The sequence below is a fragment of the Terrapene carolina genome, unplaced genomic scaffold (assembly GCF_002925995.2).
Source record: "Terrapene carolina triunguis isolate 2854851 unplaced genomic scaffold, T_m_triunguis-2.0 Scaffold51, whole genome shotgun sequence".
In the NCBI taxonomy this organism is placed as follows: Eukaryota; Metazoa; Chordata; order Testudines; family Emydidae; genus Terrapene; species Terrapene triunguis.
In genome coordinates, this window is record NW_020664402.1 from 1,098,075 (window position 1) to 1,108,495 (window position 10,421).

General features: G+C 50.4%; 1 protein-coding gene across 1 annotated transcript in view; it reads left to right on the forward strand.

Moving 5' to 3' along the window:
- The first annotated feature begins 9,003 nt into the window (after positions 1–9,003).
- LOC112124797 (interleukin-36 receptor antagonist protein-like) overlaps positions 9,004–10,421 on the forward strand; it is a 2,923-nt gene continuing 1,505 nt past the window's right edge. Inside the window, exons 1-2 of the mRNA XM_024223269.2 lie at positions 9,004–9,034; positions 9,783–9,843. Of these exons, the coding sequence (XP_024079037.2) occupies positions 9,004–9,034; positions 9,783–9,843 (92 nt within the window). The remainder of the gene's footprint in view (positions 9,035–9,782; positions 9,844–10,421) is intronic.

The window sequence follows — 10,421 nt, forward strand, 5'->3', positions numbered from 1 at the left end:
CCAGATGACAGAACAAGGAGTAATGGTCTCAAGTTGCAGTGGGGGAGGTTTAGGTTGGATATTAGGAAAAACTATTTCACTAGGAGGGTGGTGAAGCACTGGAATGGGTTACCTAGGGAGGTGGTGGAATCTCCATCCTTAGAGGTTTTTAAGGTCAGGCTTGACAAAGCCCTGGCTGGGATGATTTAGTTGGGAATTGGTCCTGCTTTGAGCAGGGGGTTGGACTAGATACCTCCTGAGGTCCCTTCCAACCCTGATATTCTATTCTAACGGCAGCTATTTGTCAAGACGGGAATCACAATCCTTGCTGGAGATGACTACATCGTCCAAGTATGCGGCCGCATGTTGATTATGCAGTTGGAGTAATTGGTCCATCAAACGTTGAAAAGTGGGCCACTGCCCCGTGTAACCCGAAGAGCATCGTCTTAAAATGAATTAGACCGAGCGGTGTAGGGGAAGCTGTCTTCCTCCAAGAGTCCGGTGATAAGTGGATGTGCCAGTATCCCTTTGTAAAATCCAGAGTGGTGATGCACTGGGCTTCTCCCAGCTAGCCTAAGAGTTCGTCCATCCACAGCATGGAGTAGGAACAAAGTCCACCCAGAAACATAGGGAGCCGTCCGGCTTTGCAACCAGCACAATAAGACTCCTCCACTTGCTCAAGGATTCCTCTGTTACCCTGAGTTCTAACATGGTCTTGACAGCCCCCCTCAATTTGTCGGGGATTGGTCAGAGCCCGTCCTGTATTACTTTACCAGGTTCTGTATTAATGTGACGCTGGGCCATGGACAAGCTGAGAATACATTTGGAAAAGCAGTCACCAGCTGAAGCGCCTGTTCCTTTTGCTTCTCTCTGAGGGGCTCTGAGCTTCCTTGCGGGCAGCTGTTAATTTGGAGTTCCAGTTCCAGTTCCTCAGGATGCGGCAGGATGAAGACGCCTTCCCTAGCTTTCCAGGACTTCAGCAAATGTATGTGCTAAATTTGTTGTTTCTTTTTTCCCCTCGTGGTCTGATTAAATAGTTCCTGGTTCCTACCTTCTTCACTACCTCAGAAGGACCTTGCACTTGGCCATTATCTTTGATTCAGAGCTTGGAAGAAGCAGTAGAACTTGGCTGAAAGGCGCATAGTCATTCCTCAGCGTCTTTGAGGTTTTCTCTAGTGTAGGCCCCCATCGCCTCCCGTCTCTCACGTGACTTTGAGTTGGATTGTACAAGGTTTTCAGCTCTTGGAGCCTGGCTTTCCCATGTCTCCCACACCAGGTCTGCTATGTCACCCATATGGCAGTGAAAACCTTGTGGAAGCTTGCAGTGCTTCCCTAATGGTGAAGAGCAGGGCCAGAGTTAGTTGGTCCCAATGTCAAGGGTCATGGGTGATTAATTTCTTGAGCGTTCTCTTTGCTGTCTGATTAAATCTTTCCACTAGGCCATCCATCTGTGGGTGGTACATGGATGTGTGTAATGCTTTTCGATAGGCCACAGACCTCGCTCATCAGCCAGGGCGTGAAACTTGTCTCTTTGGGGATCCCATGTGAAGGTCTTCAGCAGCTCGTCAGCAATGGTCTTTGTTGTACTTAAAGTACTGCACAGGATCTTTTCAGGGGGAATAAGGCAAAGTGCCACATTTATTGGTAATACATGTATCAACCAACACTGTATCATATGCATATGATATATGTATTACACTCACGCACTTACACACACACACAAGCACACTCCGTCTTGTTGTTGTTACCAATTAGTTGCTCTCCTTAACTGCACTGGCCAGGTGAGTTAGATGGGGGAGGGGTGGAGCCGGGCTTCTGCTGACCCGGATCGATGCTCCCATGTTGACAAGACGAGACCCGGAGTCCTCTGCAAGACACCTCACATTTATAGCAGCTTCCCTCTCATGCAAATCTGTACCAGATTCAAAATCTGTATCTGTGTCCATTGGTCCTTTGTGCTGCTTCCTTCTGGGTGCTGTCCCAATGCTGTTCAAAGAGGGTGTTTTCAAAAGAAGGTGCTCGCTTCTAACTCCCAAGGCCCTCAATATGTCTGCTCTTCTTTAGTGAGCCCACTTGACAAGTTTTATTGTTTTGGGGTCTGGCTTCCATTCCCTCTCCAACTGTTGCAGCTGTCTGGAGGTGCTCGCCTTCCACGCCTTGCTCATTCACACCTCGTTCATTCAACAGGGCAATTGATTAAAAGAGGGGGGAGATCTTATTCTACTCCTAGCAAAAAGAGATTTTTTTAACATTATACCAAGGCTCAATACAAAGTTTTCTATATAAGGATCTGATACAAAGTTGTATGAAAATAGAGGCATAATACAAAGTCATATGAAAGTTATGTGAAGATGTTTAATGCAGAGATTTTTCTACATTTTGGCTTTGGCGGACTGGGCTGGTATGGACTCCAGGTATCGGGTGGCATAGTCCACAATAACAAGTATAGGCTGGTGTCTGGGAGTGCTCTTCTGTAGGGGGGCTATAAGATCAATGCAAAGGGGATGTCCACCAAGGGGAGGGGTATTCGGAGAGCCTGTGGGACCCTCTTAGGGGCTACTGGTTGGTATGTTTGGTATGATGCACAGAAATTCTCAGCTACTTTAAGGACGCTGGCCAAAAGTATCCGGCCAGGATCCTCGACTGTGTCGTATCCTTCTCAAGGTGTCCTGCACATGTGCTGCGTGTAGGAGCTTGTGACAATACTCCCAGGGCACTAGTAATTGTGTCCGTATCTCCTGCATCTGCTTGTCCTGGTCTGTGCAATACAAGTCCGTCGTAAGGGCAAAATGAGGGGACTGCCGTGCCCTCCGGGGTGCCCCCTCCTCGTCATCTGTCACTGCTCCTTCTTTGAAGGCCCGGCTCAAAGTCATGTCCTTTCTTTGCCCCAGGCATAAATCCAAGAGGCCTGTTAGACTCTCCAGGTCTAGTCTGGGTCCATGGAAGGCCCTTCCCCGATGTCTTCGGCCTTGTCTGCATTGACTAGAGTCAGTGTTCTCCATGACGCCTACAGAGCGGGCGGCCTCTCTCCGCTCTTTCCTTCTAGGCCAGGAGGTGAGAAGGGCTACTAGGATGATCCGAGGAATGGAAAACCTGTGTTATGAAAGGAGACTCAAAGAGCTTGGCTTCTTTAGCCTAACCAAAAGAAGGCTGCGGAGAGATATGATTGCTCTTTATAAATATATCAGAGGGATAAATATCAGGGAGGGAGAGGAATTATTCAAGCTTAGTACCAATGTGGACACAAGAACAAATGGATATAAACTGGACATTAGGAAGTTAGGGGCCCTGTTCCTGTCCGAGGAGTCTTCCTTGGGCTCCTGCCCTACAGGAAGTTTCTGTAAGAGTTTGTCCAGTCTCGGCCTGTCTCACTGGAGGGCGATCTGGAGACGCACGTGATTTCATCCGGTCTTGGTTCCCGTCAACAGTCACCGTTACTGTCGTTCTAGGATACCGTAGAATATCGCCATGGGTGCATTTAATGGGGATTCCCCCCTCGCTTCCCTGCTCTTCCCAGTATCTGCTCCCGGACAAAATGTCTGGTCACGCTTCGAGTCTACGAGGGCCAGCGTCCCCGTTGTCAGCGAGAGTGACAGACTATCGAGTCTGCAGCCTTGTCGTCCTCTTTCCAAGCTCCGCTGGGCCCTTCTTCCTGTGCAGGCATGGGGCAGGAGGCTGGCGCAGGCCGTGTGAAGTTGGGAGTCTTAGTCATGGACCCTGAGAGGGGCACCTGTCACCTACCCTGCCCAACGACTAGTCAGGTGTCTGGGGTTTCTTGGGGTTTGCCCAAGATGGGCCACTCAGTCTCTTTCCTTCTCTAGTGTGTAGACTACAGGGAACAGGGGATAGATTTGTACAGAGTACTGTCACCAGGCAAAGGCAGGTTTATGTGATTGGAGACTCCTTGCTGAGGAGATTGGACAGGCCTGTGACCAGAGCGGACCCTGAAAACAGAAGGGTGTGCTGTCTGCCTGGCGCTAAGATAAGGGATGTGGACCTGCGGTTGAAAAGGATCCTAAAAGGAGCAGGTAAGAACCCTTTGATAATCCTTCACGTAGGAACGAACGACACGGCTAGGTTCTCACTAGAGAGAATTAAGGGAGATTATGCCAGGCTGGGGAAGACTCTTAAGGAAGTGGAGGCTCAGATTATCTTTAGTGGGATTCTGCCTGTTCCTAGAGAAGGACAGCAGAGGGCTGACAGAATTGTGAGGATAAATAGCTGGCTAAGGGAGTGGTGCTATAAGGAGGGCTTTGGGATGTATGGCCACTGGGAGGCTTTCGGGGACAGACAGCTGTTCTCGCGGGATGGACTTCACCTGAGTAGGGAAGGGAATAGACTTCTGGGAGGGAGGCTGGCTCATCTCATCAAAAGGGCTTTAAACTAGGAACTTGGGGGAGACAGTTGGGAGATGTTCAGTTAATCTCCACGCCAGAGTCCAACACTGAAAAGGAGAGGGAGGAGATAAGCACAGACATAGGTAGGGGTAGGGAATTGGACATAAGAAAGAGGGGGCAAATGGACAGCATGGGGTCCGTTCCAAATTGCATGACTAATGGGAGAAAGGATAGACAGCATACGGTAAGATGTTTATACACCAATGCGAGAAGCCTAGGTAACAAAATGGAGGAATTGGAGCTCCTGGTCCAAGAAATGAAACCTGATATCGTAGGAATAACCGAAACGTGGTGGAACGGTAGTCATGACTGGAGTACAGGTATGGAAGGGTATGTGCTGTTTAGAAATGACCGGAAAAAAGGTAAAGGTGGGGGAGTGGCGTTATATGTCAATAATGAGCTAAAATGTAAAGAAATAATAAGTGATGGAATGGATAAGACGGAGTCTGTATGGGCAATAATTACACTGCATAAAAGAACTACTAGAGCCTCCCCCGAGATAGTGCTTGGGGTGTGCTATAGACCGCCGGGATCTAGCCTGGAGGCGGACAGAGAACTACTTAATGTTTTTAGGGAAGTAAAAACTGATAAGAACTGTGTCATCATGGGGGACTTTAACTTCCCAGATATAGATTGGGTAACAAATGCTAGTAACAATAATAGGGCTCAGATGTTCTTAGACGTGCTAGCAGATGAATTCCTTCATCAAGTAGTAACTGAACCGACGAGAGGGGATGCCATTTTAGATTTAGTGCTGGTGAGTAGTGAGGACCTCGTTGAAGAAATGGTTGTAGGGGACAACCTTGGCTCGAGTGACCATGAGCTAATTCGGTTTAAACTAAATGGAAGGATTAACAGAAATGATACTGTAACTAAGGTGTACAATTTCAAAAAGGCCAACTTTAATAAATTAAGGCAACTACTTAGGGAAGTGGATTGGGCTAACATACTTAGGGATCTAAAGGCAGATGAAGCCTGGGATTATTTCAAGCAGAAGTTGCATGAGATGTCTGAGGCCTGTATCCCGAGAAAGGGAAAACGTTTAGTGGGCAGGAGATTTAGACCTAGCTGGATGAGCGGGAGTCTCAAAGGGGCGATTAAGAAAAAACATAAAGCATACAGAGAATGGAAGAAGGGAGGGATCAGCAAGGAAACCTACCTTAGTGAGTTTAGAGCATGTAGGGATGCGGTGAGAAAGGCCAAAAGCCGTGTAGAGTTGGACCTTGCAAGGGGAATTAAATCCAACAGTAAGAGGTTTTATAGCCATATAAATAGGAAGAAAACAAAGAAAGAGGAAGTGGGACCGCTGAAGAATGTGGATGGAGTGGAAATTAAGAATAATCTAGGCATGGCACAATATCTAAATGAATATTTTGCTTCGGTCTTTAATAAGGCTAATGAAGGGTTTAGGAATAGAGGGAGTAGGACAGAGGGGAATAAAGGGGGGATAGACATTACAGTATCAGAGGTGGAGGCCAAACTTGACCAGCTAAACGGGACTAAATCGGGCGGACCGGATGATCTTCATCCTAGAATATTGAAGGAACTGGCGCGAGAAATTGCGAGCCCCTTGGCGACAATTTTTAATGAATCTGTAAACTCGGGGGTGGTACCGTTGGACTGGAGAATAGCTAATGTGGTTCCTATTTTCAAGAAGGGGAAAAAAAGTGACCCGGGTAACTACAGGCCTGTTAGTTTAACTTCTGTAGTATGCAAGGTCTTGGAAAAAATTTTGAAGGAGAAAGTAGTTAAGGACCTTGAGGTGAATGGCAATTGGGACAAATTACAACATGGGTTTACGAAAGGCAGGTCGTGCCAAACCAACCTGATCTCCTTCTTTGAGAAAGTAACAGACCTTCTAGATAAAGGAAATGCGGTGGATCTAATATACCTCGATTTTAGTAAAGCGTTTGATACGGTTCCGCATGAGGAATTATTGGTTAAATTGGATAAGATGGGGATCGATAGGAAAATCCAGAGGTGGATAAGGAACTGGTTAAAGGGGAGACTGCAGCGGGTAGTACTGAAAGGTGAACTGTCAGATTGGAGGGAGGTCACCAGTGGGGTTCCTCAAGGTTCGGTTCTGGGTCCGATTTTATTTAATCTATTCGTTACTGACCTCGGAACCGAATGTAGGAGTGGGCTGATAAAGTTTGCGGATGACACAAAGTTGGGAGGCATTGCCAACTCGGAGAAGGATCGGGATATTCTGCAGGGAGACTTGGATGACCTTGTAAATTGGAGTATTAGTAATAGGATGAGATTTAATAGTGAGAAGTGTAAGGTGATGCATTTAGGGATGACTAATAAGAATTTCAGTTATAAGCTAGGGACGCATAGGTTAGAAGTGACTGAGGAGGAGAAGGACCTCGGAGTCCTGGTTGATCGCAGGATGACTATGAGTCGGCAATGCGACGCGGCTGTGAAAAAAGCTAATGCGATCTTGGGATGCATAAGGCGAGGTATTTCTAGTAGAGACAGGGAGGTGCTGCTTCCGTTATACAAGGCGCTGGTGAGACCTCACTTGGAGTACTGTGTGCAGTTCTGGTCTCCTATGTTTAAAAGGGATGAACTGAAACTGGAACGGGTACAGAGAAGGGCAACTAGGATGATCCGAGGAATGGAAAACCTTTCCTATGAAAGGAGACTCGAGGAGCTTGATTTGTTTAGCCTAACCAAAAGAAGGCTGAGGGGGGATATGATTGCTCTCTTTAAATATATCAAAGGGATAAATACCAGGGAGGGAGAGGAATTATTTCAGCTCAGTGCTAATGTGGACACGAGAACGAATGGATATAAACTGGCCGTGGGGAAATTTAGGCTTGAAATTAGACGAAGGTTTCTAACCGTCAGAGGGGTGAAATTTTGGAACAGCCTTCCGAGGGAAACGGTGGGGGCGAAAGACCTCTCTGGCTTCAAGATTAGGCTAGATAAGTTTATGGAGGGAATGGTTTGATGGGATTACGGGATTCTAATCAATTAGGCAATAACGGCCATCGCTGGTAAAATGAGGGTCTGGCTAGAGAATCTTGCCTGTATGCTCGGGGTTCTGCTGATCGCCATATTTGGGGTCGGGAAGGAATTTTCCTCCAGGGTAGATTGGCAGTGGCCCTGGAGGTTTTTCGCCTTCCTCCGCAGCATAGGGCAGGGGTCGCAAGCTGGGAAATTCTCTGCGACTTGAAGTCTTTAGATCACGATCTGGAGACTTCAACAGCAGAGTTAAGGGAAAGTGGGGGGGTCAGCTTTTGTGGCCTGCATCATGCGGGGGGTCAGACTAGATGACCATATTGGTCCCTTCTGACCTTAAAGTCTATGAGTCTATGAGTCTATGAGAGTGAACACTTCGGCAGCACAGGGCCCCCAGACAGCTTGAGTGGCCACGTAGCCCTCCGTGAGGTGGGCGGCCTCCGCGAGGATCTGCAAACCCAGCTTCGGTCCGCCGGTGGGAGAATCCAGACAGACTGCTCCATAGCTGGGAGTCCTGCTCTCCGGGATCCCATCTGAGAGGCTGGCTTTAACCACCACCAGCAGACGTCCTTTAGCCTTTGGGCGATCGCCCACGCCGACGGTAGGTTTCTTCATGTAGATCTAACCGGCCCTTCACCTCGTCACGTCCCCGGCATGCTGCCTGGGCTTCCCCAGCGAGGAGTGGGGCCAGCCGGACTGCCCACGGGGCCGGGGCCATTGAGAGGCTGTGGCCTCCCTTTCGGGGGTTACCAGGAATGACTCTGTTGTCTGTCATCAGGGTCGGAGTGGTGCCCGGATATGCCGGGGACACGCTCTGCATGGCGGCGGGTCCCCAAAGAGCAGCGGGAGGTCCCAGGCCCGCCAACCATTGGGACGACTGTTGCTGGTGCGATGCCATCTGCGCAAGCGATTGTTGCTGCGCCTGTTGTTGTGCTGGCGAGTCAGCCGGCTGGTGCAGGAGCCAGTTCACCCATCGCTCTTTGCACTGCAGCGACGGTTACATCCACCCCACTTCTGGGACTGCCTCGTCAGATGCTCTTGGGGCCGTCTCCTAACTATCTCCCTCTAGCCACCTCCAACTGGCCCAGCCCTAAAATGGGTCAATCAGCCCTTAAACTCCAGGGCGTCTGTTGTCTCCCCATCAGTTCCTTAGAGGCAGCCTGGCTCGGTTGTTGCCCTCCACTATCCCAGGCGTTCCTGCCTCCCCATCTCGCTCAGTCCTCCCTCCTTTATAGCTGTGGCTGCCTGCAGGCCTCTGTGACTGTCAGCCTGGTGCCTCTCTCCCTGGTCTCCACCTGGCCTTTGTGAGCCCCATTACAGGTGATCAGGGCCGTGTTGGGTGGGGGGCCATGCCGGAGTGCTGCGTGTATTGCCTTCTGGCCCCAGCGCCCTGACAGCCGGCCCCAGTTTGCCAGCGTGGGAGATTCTGGCAATGACTTTTCCCTGAGTTGGCAGCTCTAGCTTCCCACCCAGCACGGTTTGCACGTGGAGCTGAGTGTGCTCGAATACCAGCCAGTCCCTCCCGCCTGGCGCAGCATTGTGCAACAACAGCTCCCAGCCAAGCCAGCCCTCCCAGGTGTGACCACACCTCCCCTCGCTCCAAGCAGCATAAATAGCCGGGCGAAGCTTGGCAAGAAATCAGACAGGAGGCAGGCGAAGAATGGGCGACCCGGAGCCGCAGGCGGGCCTGGGTACTGCATTGCCATCAGCAAGCTACAGCTGCGAAGGGTTCTCTCTTCTGCTACTTCTCTGCTGGGTCTTGCGGCTCTATGGGGCTTTTTTCCTTCCTCTTTTGCCGAGAGTGCATTTCATCTCCTTGTAGCTGGATCCGGGAGGCAGCCACCCCGCCGGGATAGACTGAGACGCAGCTCCGAGACAGGACAGAAGTTTGCAGCACGACGACCGTATTCTAAAGCCAGAAAATGGGCTGATGTATAGAGATCTCGGTAGTGGGCAAGCAAGCGGCACGCCACAGAGCCAGCCCACGGCCGATCAGGGGCATTTTGATTTTCTTTGAATAAGTGAGAGTTTAGTTGTAACAAGGTGAAACCCCAGCTCATTTCTAAACAAATTCCCCTCCGGCTTTAATTTTAGCTGCGTTTCTCTGACTGTAGTTTTCATTCCCTCCGAGGTGACACACAGGAAGCAAAAGGTCACCGCAGTGTGGAAGTTGCAGCGCAGCTGGTTACGACACAGGCTGCAAGGCGCATGCAGGTTGAAAATTACGCTAGTGGAAATTTTGATGCCACAGAATGAGTTACGCTATAGAGCAATGATGTACATTACGGGCATGCGGGAGCATGTGACAGCCTCTATAAAGAGACCCATGCTGGCCCAATGGCAGAGTAGATCTACAGAGCAGGGTCAGCCGGTGCAGGATGGGTTGTCCGGTGTGTTGGCTCAGTTACCTGATAGTACTGTTTCTCTTTTACTGTTCAGAGGCCCGTCCGTCCAATAGTCAGGAAAAGCCAGCCACCCAGATGAAAGTCCCCAAGTACCGGTAAGTGATTTCTGTGTCCTCACAGCGCAGGGCTGCAGAGTTCAGATCCATGGCCGAGCAATTGCGAGGATTTTCACAAGGCGGGACTGGCTCCCTGTGGTGTTTGTTGTTCTCTGTATTGTGGTAGGGCCTCGGAGCCCCAGTCATGGAGCAGGGCCGTGTTGTGCGAGGTGCTGACAGCAGCAACGGGGCGACTGCGAGAGCAGACACCAGCCCAAGGCGGGGTGGGTTGGGCGTGGCAAAGGGGATGTTCGGTGGGACCAGGCACCCAGCACCCATCAGCTCCTCTGCAATCCCGAAGCAGGATCCCTGAGCTCACTGCCAGCGGAGCGAGGCCTGCGGGAGGCACATGGCTGGGGCTGGGGCTGGCGGGTCTGTGGTGTCTTGTTGCACTGCTGGGTCTAGGGTCGCTGAGGGCTGTGTGGACTTGGAGAGAAGCTGGCATGGCCCTGCATGGATGCTTCCATTTGAGCTTGGAGCAGGTTATGTCTGTTTAGATCAGTTGGGAATCGGCGCTGGGGGGGTTGAAGGGGTGGTGGGGGTTTGGAGGGGCAGGGCAGGGTGCTGGGCGTCAGAGG